General features: G+C 32.2%; 1 protein-coding gene across 4 annotated transcripts in view; it reads left to right on the top strand.

Moving 5' to 3' along the window:
- The window catches only part of LOC114335309 (phospholipid scramblase 2), a 130,431-nt gene that overhangs the window by 85,623 nt on the left and 24,698 nt on the right, over positions 1-20,110 (top strand). For 3 of the 4 annotated variants that reach the window (XM_050641378.1, XM_050641380.1, XM_050641381.1), the window contains 2 exons: positions 12,914-13,021; positions 19,448-19,665. In XM_050641378.1, the coding sequence (XP_050497335.1) occupies positions 12,914-13,021; positions 19,448-19,665 (326 nt within the window). Of the gene's footprint in view, positions 1-913; positions 1,053-12,913; positions 13,022-19,447; positions 19,666-20,110 lie in introns of those variants that run through there. The other variant, XM_050641382.1, reaches the window with a different exon arrangement.

The raw sequence follows: 20,110 nt of genomic DNA, 5'->3' as shown, positions 1-20,110 counted from the left end.
TCCAGAAAGCCCTTGTTGCTTTTGTGGTAATATGAGTGAGGTGTGCATTCCACGTAAGTCTCCTATCAAGGATGACTCCTAGGTACTTAACCTCTTCTGAGAAAGAAAGGGTTATTCCATTCATGATCGGAGGCTGTAATGTTAGTTTTCTCCTGTTAGTGAACGGAATAAGTGTCGTTTTGTTGGGATTGACTGATAGCCCTTCCCTCGAACACCAAGTGGTTATAATGTTTAAGGCCTGCTGCATGCGTTCGGCAATAATACCGTCATGTTTGCCTCTAACCACTATAACTAGATGGTCAGCATAGCCCAGAGCACGAAATCCTGCTCTTTTGAGCTTTGTTAGGAGGTCGTCAACCACTAGCGACCACAGTAGAGGTGATAAGACTCCTCCTGCTCTTCACGTAGGAATCCTGGGTAATAGAATTCCTGAAGAATAGAATAGAATGCATAATAACAGCTTAATGTTGTTTTGAAGCTATTTTCTTGTGGCATTGTTGTAATTAACTATTTTTAATGACAAATGAGCCACAATTTTACTAAAAAAATTATTTTATTAATGGTTCGACGTCCAAATTCGACAACGGCATCGGTTTGGACGTCGAAACGTTAATAAAATCATTTTTTTTTAGTAAAATTGTGGCTTATTTCCCATTAAAAATACTTAATAACAGCTTATTCCCTCAGAAGATAAAGAATATGTTTGTTCGAAATATATTTAATAGAAAATACGTTTTACTCCTGATAGAGACACCAAAAAGTTATTAAAAACTTTTAATTATTATAGTTTAGATTTAACATCGTAAAGTGTCAATGATACATTCTCTTAACTATTGGCACATTACTGATAACTGGTGTTTGTTTCTTATAAATATTGATAATAGCTGTTCCAAGTTTGGACTGTATCGTTCAGTGTGAGTGACAATGCCCGAGGTTAAGACCGTGTTTAAATTTAAACCCCAAGCAGTGTTCAAGCGGTTCAAAAAACTTTTTAAGAGGAAATCTCCAAAGACCAAGGAATATTTTAGGTTTTATACAGAAGAAGAACAAAGGTAAACATATGTTATGCATTTCTGCTACTTCTTTCTTTGTTATATACCTAATATATATGTTTTCAAAAAACCTGTTACCAACAACAACTGTTGTCAAAAAACAACTCAATGTTATTTTAAACCTAATCTTAAACTTAACTAATATTCTGCTATATATTTACATTATGTACAAATTTTACCCATTTCTTATGTCTGGCCAACGTCCTTGCTTCTGTCCATTTTATTCCCTTTTTTTTCGAATATATTTCCTATGGTTCTATCTTCTATCCCATGTTTGGTGTGGTCTACCTTTCTTGTTTCTTCCCTGCGTTTTTGCTTTTCCAATTTCTTTCACTGGTTTTGTATTCTCTATTATCTGTCTTATTCTTATTATATTATCTTAGTCTTATTCTTTCTATATATTCTAAAATTGACTCTATTTGCAAATCGTATTATGTGAGTGTTCCGTAGTCGTATCTCTTTTGGTACCTCCTCGAACTCGTCTCAGGTATTTCATTTCTACTGCCTGTATTTTACTCTTTTGTCGTTCGTATAGCTTCATGTCATTGCTTAGTATAGGTTCATCGTTTTTTTAATTCTATTAATAATTTCTGTTTCCTGTCTTTCGTTGTCTTCTAATAATTCTACTCCTAAGCATTCGAAGAGTCGTACTTGTTCTATATTTACTTCTTCTATTGTTACGTATATCTTTTCTTCTTCTCCATTTTCTCCTATGGTCATAACTTTTGTTTTATTTTTATTAATTTTCATTCCATATTTTTTTAGTACTTCATTCCACAATTTTTTTTTTAGTTGTTTCTCATTTTCATAGTTGGCCAATATGTCAACAAACATTGGCGCGGTTTTAAGATTTTCCGGACACCCTGTAGTTATTTTCGTATTTATCCTAATAAAAAATACACAAATCATCTAATAATAGTTCTTGATATGTTTCTAATCCTTTGTCTTCTTTGATTTTTTTGGTGCCTTAGACCCATATTTTATAATTTATGTTTTTTGTTAATATAACATGTGTTACAGTTCAAGTTGATTCTCAGTTAGAGTTGACTTTTCCTAGTTCGAGTCAACTCCAACTGAAACAAGCAGTAAAAGTTGATTTGAAAAATTTAAATCAACTTTTACTAGTTGAAGTTGACTCTTCCTAACTCTTGTTAGTAAAAGTAGATTATACAATTTATACGAGTATAATCTCACGTGCATTTTTGATGAGTGTGCGTCTCTTTGTTTTGACCGTTTCAACTACTTATTCGTCCAGACTGTAACGTCGCCCCCGTTAGGTAAATTATTCTGATTCGATTTTTTTGCACAAACTTACTCAAACAAATCCATCCTTATAACAAATACACAGTGTCAGGCGGTACCGCGGTCGAAAAATTGTTTAACCAATTTTTGTTAACCAAATTCACAAAAATAATTCTTATCTACTCTACCTCATATTATGTATAAGTTTTTATTGTGTGAAAATTGTAAATATAGATAGCAGTACGTGAAGGGTTTAAAGTGTGCCTGAAGTAATAATGTATTTTAAATGAGATTTACTTTTTCGCACTGTTTTTTAGCACACTTTCATATAATCAAATATCCTTAACTTTCGCCCTGTCATGGAGATGACATGTGAGCAATAAATTACAAAAAAAGTTTTGACAGTTTTGTGGTTTGACAGAAGTTTGAATTTTTAAATGTCAAAGTTCTAAAAAATTGTAAAATAGGAATGTATTCCAGTGACGAAGAGTTGCAGTTTTTTTGTTTGTTTTTTTGGTAGATAAAATATTGTATGAAACTGCGTGAAGTACTTTTTTCGCACTTAGGCGATGTATAGCACTCGGCCCGCTCGTGCTCTAAACATCGCGTGCGTGCGCAAAAAGCATACTTCACGAACTGTTTTATAAATAACTAAGTATTTAACTCCGAACAAATTTTTTTAGATTATTTTGGTCATTCGGAGCAATAAAGGTCTCTTGTGATTTTTCTCTAAAATTGATAGTTTTCGAGTTATACGCGATTTAAAATTTTAAAAATGCGAAATGACCATTTTTAAGGCTTACTAACTCGATTAAAAACTATTATTGTGAAAGTCAGAAAGTCACCTAATCAAAGTTTAAAGCCCCCCCTACAAGATTCTGACGAAATTTTTGTCATTATTTTATTACTAAGCTGTTATTTTTAATTATCAACAATGAGCGCTAAAAGCGTATTGAGGCGGCCGTCAATGTGAGTGCGAGTAAGATCCTCCATTCCGACCGTCCAATGGTGCATCTCAGTCGCACTCACATTGACAGTCCCCTCAATACGCTCCTAGCGCTCATTGTTAATAATTAAAAATAACAGCTTAGTAATACAATAATGACAAATATTTCTTCAGTACCTTGTAGGGGGTCGTTAAAATTTGATTTGGTGACTTTCTGACTTTCATAATAATAATTTATAACTGAGTTATTAAGCCTTGAAAATGATCATTTTCGCTTTTTTCAAATTTTAAATCGCGTATAACTCGAGAACAATAAATTTTACAGAAAAATCACAAAAGACCACTTTTGCTCCGAATGACCCAAATTAATGATGTAAAAAAATGTCCGAAGTGAATTTTTTTTGTGAATTTGTTTAAAAAAAATTGTTTAAACAATTTTTCGATTACGGTACCACCTGACACCCTGTGGATTCGTTATAAGGAACTCTCTTTGAGTAAGTTTGTGCAAAAAAATCGAACTGGAATAATTTACCTAACGGGGGCGACAATACAGCCTGGACTATAAATATCACGATTTGAACATAATATGTAACATTTAATTTCTAGAATCGGTTATTTGTGTGAATCAATTTTTACTAAATGGCATTGGGAAGAGTATACTTTAACTAGTTGGAGTCTACTTCTACTAGTAAATGTTGAATAAAAATCTTCATTTTATATTTATAATCAACTTTTACTAAAACCAGCCGTTTGAGTCGACTCGAACTAGGAAAAGTCGACTCCAACTGGATAATCAACTTGAACTGTAACATATGCATATTATTATTTTCTATAATTTACTCAAACTTCTTGATATATCAGTGAATATTAATGTTAACATATTCTACTTTTTTAACTGCACTTGCTCAGTCTACTTATTTATTATCTTCTGGTGCATTCAAACTACTACGACGACACGCGAATAGCATAATTCTACAATTAAAATTAACTGTGACAAACACGAAGGTGGACTGATTTACTAAGAATTTTATGTCATAGTTTCGATTAGATATACTACCATAGATAAACTAATCAACAACTTATAATTACAAAAAGGAAAGTTCAACAAACCATTTAGGAGTTCTACATAATAAGTAAAAAATCTATTAAAATTGTACTAATAAAAGTGAAATATCACAGATCTAGTAATACCCAGTATAACCAGAGCTTTATCACACTTACGCAACATGAAGAACGTAATCTAATTAACTTCGATGAGATAGATAAAAGTCCTATAAACTCTCCTTTTTTAATGGAAGAATACAACGATGCCCTTAACTCATTTAAAGATTCGGCAGCGGGACCTGATGATATTCCGGTAAAATTTATAAAAAAATTACCTTCAAACGCTCACCAGTACTTACTAAGGTTATTTAATTTAATCTGGACTCAACATAAATTTCCACCAAAATGGTCAGAATCTATTATTATACCAATTTTAAAACCAAACAATCCAAAAAGTATTCCAAATTCATATAGACCAATATCTTTGACATGTGCTATGGGTAAATTAATGGAAAAAATTGTAAATAAAAGGCTTTTATGGACTCTTGAGAATCGAAACCTAATCATTCCAAATCAAAGTGGTTTTCGTAGAAACAATTTCGATCAACAATAGACAATATTTTAGCATTAGAAAATGACGTATTTGAAGCTTTTGCTGCCAATCAAAAATGCGTCGCTATATTTTTTGACATCAAGGGAGCCTATGATGTCACTTGGAAACACCTAATAGTCAAGAAACTACATAATTTAAATATCAGGGGACACTGCCTAGCGTTCATTAACAATTTCCTAACCAATCGATCGTTCTAACTTAAAACTAATGGTATGCTATCACCAAAAACAAAACTAGAGAATGGTATTCCACAAGGATCAGTGTTAAGCCCTACACTTTTTTTAGTAGCAATAAATGATGTCCTAACCAATATGAACTCACCACTGAAAGGTCTCTAAAGGCGGAGATACATACCCGCGCCGCGAACTCCGCGCCGTGTGAGCGCCGCGCGTTCGTGGCTTGGTTAATGTGTCTGGCCTAGGCCAAACTAGTTTATGTTGCAGTGCGCAGTCTAAACAGTGCGCAGTCTATTTTATATGTCTACGGTTATAATAGGACTTAAGTGGTATAGTCGGTTCGCTAAACTCAGACACAACGGGCTAGTGATTTTAGTAGGTAATTTTTTTTTGTTTTAGGCCAATTTTGACAAAATTGGCAAAATTACTAACTATTTAGTAATTATTTTTTTTGCCAATTTTACTAAATTGGCAAAATTACTTACTAAAATCACTAGCCAGTTGTGTCTGAGTTTAGCGAACCGACTATAACAACCAGCTTTGGCTGGATATATTATTTGATATTGCATAACCTCACCAAGAACTGCTGGGGGTAAACACACCTTTTTAACAAATTTCCTCATTAATCTTTTGAAAACAACTTTTCTTCTTTTTCCGGAATGGAAATCGAAATTCCAAATTTTTTTTTAGTTAAAATATCGTTATTGTCGTTATAAACAAACGGTGGCTCATCCCATATAAACATAACTGTGGCGACACGCTTCAATTACTATTTTGCTAATTTTAATTTTTAATAACTTTTCTTTCAAAACGAAATAAAACGTCCCATTTAAAATTCACATTTTTTTCGCTGATAATATATCAAACCATATGCATGTTCAGTTTTAAGAAACGAAATATATCCCTATTCAGGTAAAATGCCTTTTCAGCTTTTCAGATCTAATAAATTGTCGCCTGTCTGGCCATATGGTAAAACCACATAATGGCAAATTAAAGTTTGTAGTTTAGTTCCGTCGCAGCTTGCATTCTGGTCGGTTATAACCCCTCGCTCGGCAAAAGAATAACAATCCCTTACGAGATATAAACAAAGCACGCCTTTTTTCCCAAAATAAATAAATATATTATTGACAGTTGTTTTACGTTTTATTTATTACTTTTATTTTATTTGTTTCCGTGGACAATAAGGTTATTACACGCATCCACACACACCACGGAACATAACATTTAAAATTATGTAGATGTAGATGGTAGATTTTAAAGATGGGTCTCGTAGGTCTTTTCCTGGATTGGTAACGTTTGAGAGAAGTGGATGTGCGAAATATATCGCCTACTATATTTTCTATCGAATTTTGGCTGTAGTAACGAAAAATAAACTAATATTTGGTAAAAAGTGAGTCCAAACAGCGCAGTGTGTGTAAAATTTTAACGAAAAAACAGAAGTTACAGCACAGTTACATAGTAATGATATCCGAAAAAAAATACGTAAACATGCATAGACGAAAGAATAAATCATAAATCAGTGAAACGTTATCTGATAAGAAAAAGAATCTCGTTTAAAATAATAGCGACGTTGCCACCTGTCTCAAAAATCAGGAAAAGGAAATAATAACAAAAAGAAATCAATAGGTTGCAAATTACATCCCTAAAAGAAATTAAACTTCCGAAGAGTTGAATTGGTGAAGTTTCTAAAGAGGAGACATAAATAAACATCAAATAAGTTCATCATACCTCAGATGATGTCTTCTTAACGTGCCTTATTAAGTACCTTTGTAGTTCAGAGAAATGGTACCTATTCCCGTGAGTTTGACCCGACCATGTATCTGACAATTTTTTTGAGTTTTATGGACCTCGATCACCAAACCTCTGTCTCCTGCAGTTAGCCCGATCAGGAAACACAAAATTTTACGAAAACCTCCAAAAAAATAAAGGAACGATGAAAATTTGGGATTAGGTAGTTGAAATTATTTATTATTATATAAGAAAAAGTTTACAATTCTACATCCCCTCCATTTTACAAAAAATTGGGAAATACGGGGTAAAAAATATTTTCTCGGGGGTGAAAAAATATACGTTCAATTAAGTCCGAAATTGTATAAATTGACTAATTCTAAGTAACTTTTATTCTATAGAGTTTTTTCACTAAGTTAATACTTTTCGAGAGTTATTATTTTTACCAAAAAAAAAACATGTTTTTGGACAGTTTTTCGTAGATAACTACAAAAAGTAAATATTTTAGCGAAAAAATATTCTTAGCAAAAATATACCTTATAAAAAACTGAAAAAAATGCTGTATGCATGAGGTCTGTGGACACAGTAGAAGCAGAGTTGTAGCTAATGAAAAGTAGGTTCTTCTTCGTCAAATTCCAAATCGAATATTTCAATTTGAAATAACCCAAAAACGGAGCTCTTTTCGGGGAAAATTCATTACAACTTTTTAAAGTGTTAAAAAAGGTTTATTTTTGTTTAAAAAATCTTCTATTAAAAAAAATGTTCTATTTTTTAATATTTTTAAATGTATTTTTTGGAATATTTTTTACATTTGCTATTTTTTTTTTGTTTGTTTCAAAAAATTTATTGTATGGATTTTACAATAAACGACGAATAGCAATGAAGGGGGCCCCTAATAAATCTCCAGTGCCCAGGGCCCGAAGTTAGGTTAAACCGGCACTGGGTTTAAGAGATAGTTATTGCGAATTTTTTGACATAAAATTAAGAATTTTATATTCTCCATTAGCGCACATACGGGTCATATTACCCACTGAGTTGGAAAGTAGCTCAGTCTTAGCATTGCGTTAAAGATTTGTAGTATTGCTGTTATTCCTTTTTTAGTGAGTTTTTGCACGATATTGCCGGTTATTATTATAGGTCATAACTCGGTGCTTTTTTTGGATTAATTTGGTGTACAATTACATCTCTTTTTTCATTACATTTAAAGTTCCTTATGGGCTGTTCCATTTTAATAGGTGACTCCAGGTAGTTTTTTATGTCATCCATGTCTTCTTGTGTACTCTCTACTTCATTTGGTTTAAATACATTTGATAGGTGAAGTGCAAATGAATTGGCCTTTTCTTTGTCGTTTCTGACTTATTTCCCCTCTTCGTCTTTTATAGGGGGAATATGTTTTTGCGGTCTGTTCAATTTTCTTGTTGCTCTCAAGAGTGAGTAGTCTGTTGCTTCCATTGGTGTTAGGTTTTCCTGGTATGCCTGAATCGAGTCCTTTTTTTAATGTTAACAGAAGCTTTTTTAGGTCCTTGCTTACCTTATTGAGATTTTATTTGCTGCTGTCCTTGTTTGCTGCCATTTCTGGCGTAGTCTTATTTTTTCAGTAATTTGGTCTTGTATTATTATTGGGTTTTCGTTGGTTTCATTGCTGTATTTTTGTATCTGAGTTGTCCAACCCGCAGTTTGAATGGAAGTTGTTAGTTTTTAATGCTACTTCTATATCCTTTTTTAGGGATTTAAAGATTTATAAATGCATCGGTCCGTTCCTGGAAGGTATCCCAGTTTGTTTTATGATTGCATATTATAGGTTTTTTTGGTCGCCATACTATTCACTCAAATATGGTTAAGGGTATTATTGAATGATCAGATGGCTTGACTCTATCTTGAGCTGTTTTGTATTAATGCCTTTTGTTACGAAAAAATCTACACTCAAAAAAATTTAGTTCGTAATATTGATTAACAGCGATTATTGAATAGTATTTCGTTGTAACAACAATTTAGTTTTTTATTTCAACGAACTTTTAGACATTGATGGATGTATTTGGTTATTGTCACAATGATTGAAGATGATAAGCAATTACCTTGGTTTATCGTGACAACGTACAGATTTCTTTAAAACAGGGTACAAATTTTGTTAATATAGAGTAATATAATATGATTATTGCATAGATGTACACTGATTTTTATGACAACGAATGCGTTAATCAATCTACTACTGCGTTTAATAACCACAATCAATGCGTTCAATAAACGCAGTTGTTGAAACAATAAATGTTTTGCTTGACCATTTGAAATGTAACGGTTTTTCCTTATCGTGATACCCCGAGCTTCTCTGTGTTACCATTGTTTAAAAAATAATTATTTGTTAAACAATGCTGTTACCTCTGCCGAAGTGCCGAATAATTTCATTTCGTTTTCAAGTGTAGTCCGTACTGGAAGGAAGTTTTCGTGTGTCTATTATCGTATTCATTTTTTTCGAATCCTGAGAAAACTAATTAGTATTTTTAAAAAATTTAAACGCAGAATAAAATATTACAGTATTATCGAGAGTCTAAAGTCCCTGAGAACTTCTATAATGATTATTTTAATAAGTCACAGGGGTGAAAAAAAGAAAATTTAGTATGATTTTTAATTTCAAATATACCATTCAAAAGAAAAAGGATTAAAGTGTTATACATTTTTGGAATCACTATTTCAAACGCTTTTAAATGAGCTGTCACATGACGTACTTTCCCATTTAAAAAAATCAAAATTGTGCCTGTCACCTGAAGAGGGATCGCGTAGAGTTCGAAACATTGATGTTATAATATACTTTGATTATTTTAAAAATCGACCTGTCCGAGCGTTTTGCTTATGTGCTAAAAATAAATAAGTTAATAAGGGGGGGGGGGTAACACTTATTCCAGCTCACTGTATGAGTGAAATCATATGAGAAATCACACAGTGTAAAGTCCATTAGGTTTAGGACAAAAAAGGGTGATTTGCAAAATTATTATTAATCAATTAATATCATACATTGAGCTAATGCATTCAGTAATTATTAATATAAAATACGTTCATAGTAGGAATGAACGAAACTGATTGTAGGAATGAATAGAATTGCTTGTCAGAATAACCGTATTTATTGTGGGAATGAACGGAATTAATTGTAAGAATAAACGGAAATAATTGTAGAAATAATCGAAATTGATTTAATGCATGAAGCAGTATACGTTTGGAGAAATAACACTGTTATTGACACAACGAATAGTCTTCGTCGGTCAATTAACGGCGTTGTTGTTTTAGTGAATAGTGTTCGTTGACTCAGTGAACAGTGTTCGCAATATCAATAAATGGATGTTCATCCATTCAATAAACGTAATACATTGGATCAACTAACGAAAATAATGAATTGATGAACATCGCTTTGTTGTTCCAATAAATCCAAGAATTGGACAAATTTTAAGTATTGCTTTTGTTGTCTGAATTAACATTTTTATTAATATTACGTACCGTTTTCGTTGAGTGTACGACATCTGGTGTTTTTTGTGGATCATTGGGCCAGTATGTGGGTTCTCCTGTGGCAAAGTGCTTTAAGTTATTACTGGGATTTATAGTTTTAAGTAATTATCTACCTTTCTCAGTTATTAGTCTGGAGACCCAGTCTTTCTGTTTGGCATTATAGTCTCCTCCTGCTGTGTATCTGTTTCAGAGCGTTTCGAAGAAATTAGAGTATTCTTGTTTTTTATTTTTATGTTTTGGAGGACAATAGACTGCAGAAACTCTTAGGATACCGTTTCCCATATTTAGAGCAACTGCTGTTGCTTGAAGGTGATCTTTCACATAGTTTGTTTCTTCGTTGGGTGTCCCGAAAAGATTGGTCATAAATTATACCACAGATTCTGGGGTCAAAAATAGATTGATTAAACCTCACTTACCTATATACAATAGTGCACACAAAAGAAGTTACAGCCCTTTGAAGTTACACAATGAAAATTGATTTTTTTTTTCATATATCGAAAACTCTCAGAGATTTTTTATTGAAAATGGACATGTGGCATTTTTATGGCAGCAAAATCTTAAAAAAAAATTAAAGTGAAATTTGTGCACCCCATAAAAATTTTATGGGGTTTTGTTCCCTTAAACCCCCCCCCCCCCCAAACTTTTGTGTACTTTCCAATTGAATTATTATTGTGGCACCATTTGTTAAACACAATATTTCTAAAACTTTTTTGCCTCCTAGTAGTTTTTCGATAAGTCAGTGTTTATCGAGATATTTTGAATATTTGTGGAATCCACCACATATTTGTATATGGTTAAGTACGGTTATAGAGACCTGTTAATAATCTGAAAATTTATTTATAATTTACATTTTTAGGGATACTTTAAAAAAGAAGCTACATCTCAATAAAATGTGACTTATAAAAAAAAGACTAAGGGCCGGTTGTTCGAACGCTAATCAACAATGATCACTATCAAATATTTAATTACTGTCACAACTGTCAATGTCAACTTTGTTTGGGTTGCTGAAAACATAATTATTGATTAGAATTATGAAATTAGTTAATCAATTATGTTAATAATTGTTATGGTAATTGATTCACTGATCTCATAATTATAATCAATTACCTATGTTTTCAGCAACCCAACCAAAGTTGGCATTGACAGTTGTGACAGTAATTAAATATTTGATAGTGATCATTGTTGATTAGCGTTCGAACAACCGGCCCTTAGAAGCAAAAGTCTTAAAAACACTGTGTTTAACTAATGGTACCACAATAATAGTTTAATTGGAACGTACACAAACATTTGGGGGGTTTAAAGGAACAAAACCCCCATAAAATTTTTACGTAAATATATTGAAAAAGAAGCCGCATCTCGATAAAAACTGGCTTATCGAAAAAATACTAGGAGGCAAAAAAGTTTTAAAAACGTTGTGTTTAACTAATGGTACCACAATAATGAATTAATTGGAACGTACACAAAAGTTGGGGGGGGGGGGTTTAAGGGAACAAAATCCCTATAAATTTTTTATGGGGTGGACAAATTTCACTATAGTTTTGTTTTAAGATGTTCCTGCCATAAGAATGATACATGTCCATTTTCAATAAAAAATCTCTAATAGTTTTCGATATATTGAAAACAATCGATTTTCATTTTGTAACTTTAAAGGGCTGTAACTTTTTTATGAGCACATTTGTACTAAGGTAAGTTAGGTTCAATCGAACTATTTTTGACCCCAGAATGTGTGGTATAATTTATGACCAATCTTTTTGGGACACCCTGTATATCATAGCACCTCCCCGTGCGTGACAAGCTTAATGCATTTTAACTATGCTCTGTTTTTAAACCAGGATAATTAATTCAAATTTACCGCGCCGTAATGCTTGTTTGTAATTGGTCCAACCTCGGGCAAGTTTACTCCACTGTTATGAGATTTTGACACTATTGACATCTATGAAATTTTGAAATCATTAGCATTTCATAGGTTAATTAAGTTATATCTGCGCTTTTTTGGGTTTTCTGCGTTAATCCTTTTATTTTTAAATTTTTAGTCTGCTTTTATATAAAAACAGTTGTTTTTAGAATTCTTTAGCGACATATTATGTAGTATAATATTTATAATATTTATGGATTACCGCCGAAGGAAATGATCGATCAAAAAAGAAGACGTATTTGATGACTTTTCTAGTGACGTTCGAGGGTGTGAATCTGTCTTTTTAGTTTACTCCTCCTGGTTTAAAAGCAAAGCATAGCTGGCGATAGAAAAAGTAGATATAATCGCTTATATTCAAGAAACAACCAGTCATGATTTTGGGCAAATGGAATGCAACACATACCTACTTTCGGTATTTTTAAATTAAAATTAAAAACCTGCGAATGTGAGTGTTAAAATTACCAATCACAGAACAAAAAGGTTATGAAATCTGAGCGTTAATTAAAATTTTTTAGCTGGGTTTTTAGGTACTTCCCAGAATAACTTTCAAATCCACTAGAAATAGAAATACTCATAAGTTACATTCCTCATTTTACACACTGTCGTATGTTTTATTCCAAATCTTTGATTGGATTTTTTATTGGTATTATTTGATTGGATTTTTTATTGGCGATATTTGATTGGATTTTTCATTGTTTCCAGGTGGCTGGATGAATATGCCGCAAGGCATTCCCAACTGTCCGCCAGGCTTGGAATATCTTACTATGATTGACCAACTTTTAGTACAACAAAAGGTTGAAGTTCTTGAAGGTAAGCACAATATTCATCAAGAATAATAAAAATATACCACTAGACTAAGAGACGCTATAGGTGAAATTTGCTAATCATTTTAGGCACCATAAGAGTCTATAACTTAAATAGTAGAACCTAAAAGAAAACGTATGAACACTGTGCCGTCACTTTTTAGTGGCACATGCGTCGACAGTGGGGCATCAAACTTTCCACTTAGGGACGGGATAAATAAATTAAAATATACCCTCCCTCACTCCCAGAATTAAAGTTTTTTCATTTTTTTTTAAGTTCTGTGTGATTAAAAATAAGACGCAGCGTGATTTTAACCCACCACCCCCTTCACCCTTCCCCCGCCATCAAAATCTTCATATTTCGTTTTTTTTTTAATTTTTTTTAGGTGGGACCCAATCAATTTTAATATTTCAAAAAATTTACACGCCTTGATGGGGCTTTTACAAAATAGGTCTATTTTGATAGACTCGTAGGTTGAGTGTACATAACCTCAAAAAAAATTTAAATTTTTTTTGGAAAAAGCGTATAACTTTTTTGGGGATTGCTGCAGGCATAATTCTTTTTTATTCTTGTATATTCCATCAAACACTATATTAATAATTTTTTCAGATTTTTCCAGAAGGTTCTCCACCTTCAGAAATCCGAAAAACTCTTTTTTTTGGTTTTTTTGTGGGTTTGAACGTGTTTCTTCCATTTTTAAATGTTTTAAAGGACTCAGTTACTTCAATAACCTACAAAAAAATGTTGGTTTGATCTCTTTTGAAGTCTATAAATTATGAAAAATCACAAAAAAAACCCTAAAAAACAGTTTTTCGGATTTTTTAAGGAAAAATCTGAAAAAATAGAAACATAGCGTTTGATAAAATACACAATACTAAAGAAAAATTAGACCTGCAGCCATCCCCAAAAACAACAATTAGACGCCTTTTCCAAAAAAAAATTTTTTTTTTAATTTTGAGGTTTTGTACACTTAACCTACGGGTCTATAAAAATTGACCTGGGGCCTGATTCTAATTAATTTCGATGTCGCAATTTAATTTCGACGCCGCTATGATGGTCGCAATTTATAGCGATTCTTATTCATTTCGATATTAGTTACAACTGGGGATATTAATGTTGTTCTGAAGCTATTTCCTTGTGGCATTTTTATAATGAACTATTTTAAATGGGATATTAACGTTATAATTTTGACACTGCTCAGAATTTGGGTTGGTCCTCCTGTTTATTGGATTTATTGGCTATGCAACCACCGCAACGTTTGTTGATAGTCTGGGCAATCGAAAAAATGTCATTTTGGGAAAAGTTATTTACCAGCTATTTTATTGCTAAAATCGAATCTTAAGATTGCATATATTAGTAATATGGGGTATGAAAAGTCCGCAGAAAATGTGTTAATTTATTTATAAACAAATTAGCACTCCTAAATCTTCTTTTTTTTCAATTAGTGCTCTGTAACTCCTAAGATTTTTCCTTTAAACCAAAAACACTCAAATAAAAATTCACCACAATTTAGTTCTGCACAAAGCTATTTTTTTTCCGATTTCCTTCAACAAAAATTTTACTCGGAAAATCCGAGTTTTCCCAAAAAAAATCTGCAATTTTTAATTAAAATTTTAGGAAAGTAATTATTTATCAATAATTAAATAAATTGGTGACATGAAAGATTTTTTATAAAAGATTATATATCAGGAGGCCGGCGACAATCTAACCAATAGTTTAGCAATAATTAAAATGTTAATTAAAAAATTTTGGTCGAAATATAACCAGAAAGATTATGATACACCAGAATAACTATGATTTTCGTATAAAAAAGCATTATACCTATTCAACGTACTTTACAGAATTGAAATTGGACTATTTGACCGGTCTCAGGAGTGTTATAAAGAACCAATTTTTTGGCTTATAAACAAATGGAACCCCTCAGAAAATATCAGAATAAATTAAATTAAGTTAACGATATTGAAAAGGGCACGGCTTCTTCGAAGAAAAAAAAATCGAATTGATTGGTTCCAGGTATAACCGGTCAAATTTGACCGGCATTTGCGACAGAGTTATAAACAACAGGATTTTAATCTTTGAACCATTACCTTTTTATTCCGGTCCTCTTTGTACATACAAATTTTCATATCTTCAAGACACTCATAACAAAAAAGATTTTGTCACCAAGTTATTTAATTATTGATAAATAATTACTTCCTTAAAATTTTAGTTGAAAACTAAAGATTTTGTTTGAAAAACCCGAATTTTCCGAGGAAAATTTCCGTCGAAGGAAATAAAAAAAAATATCTATGTGCAGAATTAAATTATTACAGCGAATTTTTATGTGAGTGTTTTTGGTTTAACGTTAAACACTAAACTAATAAACCAAGTATAAAAGTTATACTGAGAATAAATCAGGTATTATGGGCAAAATCACTACCAATAAACATGGAATAACTTATATACAGGGTGTCCAGAAACTCTACCGACAAACGAAGACAGGAGATTCTTCAGATAATTTTAAGATAATTTAACCTAATTCACTTAGTCCGAAAATGCTTCCTAAGGGAGCTAGAGCTCTTTGAAGATGGCGTCTTGTAATTAGTTTTTCTTAAATACCTCCAGAAAGCTTCTAGTTAGAAAAACAAAAATTGGTACACGTATTTACCTTCCACAGATAAATCGATTCCATCCAGTGTCAATTTCTAGTACCAGTCATAGGCGTCCGTTTTGGGTAGGGCAACAGTTATTTTATCGTATAACTTTTTAGCTTTAACTTTTATGCATTTCTGACACTGGATTATGAAATTGTAAAGTATTCTAGTACTAAAAGGTACTCTTGTTTTAAATCGGTAGGACACACCGTTTTCTAGAAAAATCGATTTGAAAATTTTTCGCTTTTTGAATTAAAGAAATAATTTAAAAAAAAAACTGTTTAGAAAGACGAAAACTGGTACATTTATTTATATTCCAGAGATAAATCGATTTCATTAATTGCGAATTTTGAGTACTGGTCATAGGCGTCCGTTTTGGGTAGGTCAACAGTTATTTTATAGCATAACTTTTTTGTCTTGAATTTTTGAGCATTTTTGACACTAGATTATTAAATTATGAGGTATTCGAGTACTAAAAGTTACTCTTACTTTATGTTGGTAAAATACTTCGTTTTTTGTTGAAAAGTTCTTTCAATTTTTTTTCAAATTCCAAGAACGAAAAACTTTCAAATCGATTTTCCTAGAAAACGGTGTGTCCTACCGACTTAAAGCAAGAGTACATTTTAGTACTAGAATACCTCACAATTTAATAATCCGGTGTCAAAAATGCATAAAAGTTAAGGACAAAAAAGTTATGCGATAACATACCCGTTGCTCTACCCAAAACGGACGCCTATGACCGGTACTATAAATTTGCAATGGATGGAATCGATTCATCTCTGAAAAGGTAATATGCATACCAATTTTCGTTTTTCTAAATAGAAGCGTTCTGGAGGTATTTAAGAAAAACTAATTAGCAGACGCCATCTTCAAAGAGCTCTAGCTCCCTTAAGAAGCATTTTCGGACTAGGTGAATTGGGTTAAATTGTCTTAAAATTATCTGAGGAATCTTCTGTCTTCGTTTGTCGGTAGAGTTTCTGGACACCTTGTATAGGTTATACTTGGTATAAGAATTTAGTCCAAATTTATACCGACCCACACCCTTGTTTAAGTCTGGTATAACCTATTTTATGACTGTCAATGTCATCAAAGGCAAAAATATATTATCTTTTGATTTGTTTTGTGAGTAATTATATAATAAAAAAATGTGTTAAAAGGTATTGCGGCTGTCGAAGAAGTTGATAATTTAATTAACATAATAGAAAATACACGAAAAAGGAAACTTTTCAAAGATACAATAAATCCCTTTTCACAATAAACCGATAAGGAATTCAGAATTAAATATCGTTTTTCTAAAGAGCGTGTAAGGTTTTTAAGTCCAGAGAAATAAGGTTTTTGTCCGGAAACTTGAGCAGCCAGGTTACAGATGGGTTTTTTGGGTACTATATACCTAATACAATATAAATACAAAAATGCCAGTCACAATTGGGACGAGAATTTTAGTTATTAGCAAAAAGGGTCAAAAATGGCAGTTTTTTCGTTTAAATCGCTACAGGCAAAAATGGGGTAATTAAATATCTTATTTGGGATATTGATCTTTTAGCAGATGAGCAAAGGTTTAAAATGGCAGTTTTTGAATTTTGGTCCGATTATTTGTTGGTTCGAAAATTGCAAAGTAAGACTAAAATTTCTAAAATTAAAAATTTGCTATAACTTTTGCAAAAATGAATTTAAGACTTTGATATTGCATGAAAAGTTAAGTCAAATAGTCCATATAATGCCCAGAAAATTTGTTTTTCCCAAGAGTTCAAAAATAATAATGATACAGCAATTCTGTGAACCATATGAAAACATAATACTGCAATAAAAACTCATTTTTATCATTCCGAAAACATTTTACAAAAGTAGAGTCAATTTTGGCTTATAAACAATTTGAATAACTCTGTTAATTTTGACTGTAGACTTAAATCTACTTTGGGATTTGAAAAGCTGGTATTTTTATATAAACGAATTTTCAAAAAAAAAACTTTTCGCCTAGGTTAATTTGGTTTGTCAGTTACAGAGAAAAATCAAAATTGACATATTTAACACAATGGGTGCGTTCGGACGACCACAGCGGTTGGACAGCTGAGCCAGCAGTAGCTGTCAAACGTCACCGCTGGAAGTCAGCCGCTGAGAGATTTACTAAGCTTTCCCTATCACGGCTGGATACAACCACTCAGCCGATTTCTGCTGATAGTCAGCCGCTATGGTCGTCCGAACGCACCCAATATATCGTTGTTCTATGTATTTGTGCCGAAAATTACGACGTTGCCAAACTATTACTTCCGAATATAGTGGGAATACTTATATCTAACTTATACCGAGTTTATTAGTAATAAATTATTTTCGTTCTATATCTACCTTATACTTAGGATAACTATTCTAGATATAAATACGGAATAACCTTAGAATACGAGTGTTTTATTAGTAACAGTGTTAATCTTCTGATTTACATAGCAATAATTGAAAAAAAGATTTCGGAGCGCTAATTTGTTTATAAACCAAATAGCACACTTGCTGCGAACTTTGCGTAACTATATTACTAATAAATGAAATCTTAATATTTGATTCCAGCATGTCCAGCAATAAAATAGCTGGTACATAATTTTCCTTGTTTTATACTAATTTTCCCAGATTATTACCTTACATCTTTCATTGAGTTGATAATTCACGTTGTGAACATTCTCAATTATTATATTTCTAATTTAATACTATTCTATCTAATTCCTCCAAAACCAGCAAATTTCCATAAAACCCAGCCATATTAATACCTTTTACTTTAGTTTTCCTTGCAAACAAGCAAAACATATCTCCTAAACTAAACCTAACCTCGATTTCGGTTTTCGGCCATTCATTCATGTCCGTGTCACAATAATTTCGACTCAAAATTATAATATCAACCACTTTTTTGGAGTCACAATTAATTTCGATAAGTCGCTATTTTGTGACATCATTTCGTTAGTTCAACTAAAATCCACAAGGCTCGCAGTCGCATTTCAACGTCGCTATATTGATTGCAACTTATTTTGAGTCGAAATTTGAATTAGAATCAGGGCCCTGTTTTGTAAAGGTCTCAACTATGGTCTCAATCTTTCTAGTTATGTATAAATATATCAGTGCAAGAAAAGGTGTGAAAAAAATATATTAGTGTTTTTAGTAAATATATTTATTATAATTTTTGTGTCTTTGGATTTGTCTTCCTCAGGATTAAGATGAGTATTATTAAAACATATTATTGTATATTTATTATACCTTGTCTGTTTGTTACCGTGAATTGTCATTAGCTACATCCGAACCGATACAGACACAGTCGTCGTAGTGTATTTGGTATAGCATTCGGCCAGAGATCGAGAAGTCTTGAGTTCGAACCCAGTGCAATCCTATACGTTTTTTTTAAATTTTTTTGAAAGCAGTAAGCGCAAAATTAGTTTGGTGTTTAAAAAAAATTGAAACAAACTGTTTAAAGTATATTTATTTTTAAGAAATCATACAATGGAAGTATAACTTCTTACGTGCGTACAAAGTACACACACATTCTTTTTTTAATCACATAGAACTTAAAAAATGAAAGAAACTGAATTCTGGGATTGAGAGAGGGTACATTTTAATTTATTTATCCCGTCCCTAAGTGGAAAGTTTGATGCGCCACTGTCGACGCATGTGCCACTAACAGGTGACGGCATAGTGTTCATACGTTTTTTTTAGGTTCTAATATTTAAGTTATATACTCTTATGGTGCCTAAAATGAAAATAATTAGCAAATTTCACCTATACCGGCTCCTAGTCTACACAGCATGTAAACACGTCTTTATTTTAGCTTTGACTGGCTTTGAGACCCAAAATAAGTATACAGTTAAGAATAGTTTAGGTCAAAAAGTTTACTACGCAGCTGAAGACTCCGATTGCTTGACAAGGAATTGTTGTGGTCCCATCAGACCCTTCGATATGAAAATTCTGGATAATTACAGGAACGAAGTTATACATCTCCACAGACCATTGGCGTGCGATTCCTGTTGCTTTCCATGTTGCTTACAAGTAAGTATCCAAACCATTTGTCTCTTTACTCACTCTACTTCTCTCTTTTTTTTTGTAATAAGACCCGGCCCTTGATTCTAATTCATTTCGATGTAGCCATTTAATTTCGAGTCCGCCATGACAGTCGCAATTCATAGCGATTCTTATTCATTTCGATATTAGTTCCAACGGGGGATATTATTAACGTTATCATTTTGACACTGCTCAGAATTTGGGTTGGTCCTCCTGTGTATTGGATTTATTGGCTATGCAACCACCGCAACGTTTGTTGATAGTCTGGGCAAATTATCGAAAAAATGTCATTTTGGGAGAAGTTATTTACCAGCTATTTGCTAAAATCGAATCTTAAGATTGCATATATTAGTAATATATGGGGTATGACAAGTCCGCAGAAAATGCGTTATTTTATTTATAAACAAATTAGCACTCCTAAATCTTCTTTTTT

Source organism: Diabrotica virgifera, chromosome 10 (assembly GCF_917563875.1).
Source record: "Diabrotica virgifera virgifera chromosome 10, PGI_DIABVI_V3a".
Taxonomy (NCBI): domain Eukaryota; kingdom Metazoa; phylum Arthropoda; class Insecta; order Coleoptera; family Chrysomelidae; genus Diabrotica; species Diabrotica virgifera.
The sequence above is the reverse complement of the archived record's forward strand: the minus strand, read 5'-3'. Positions and strand labels throughout refer to the sequence as shown.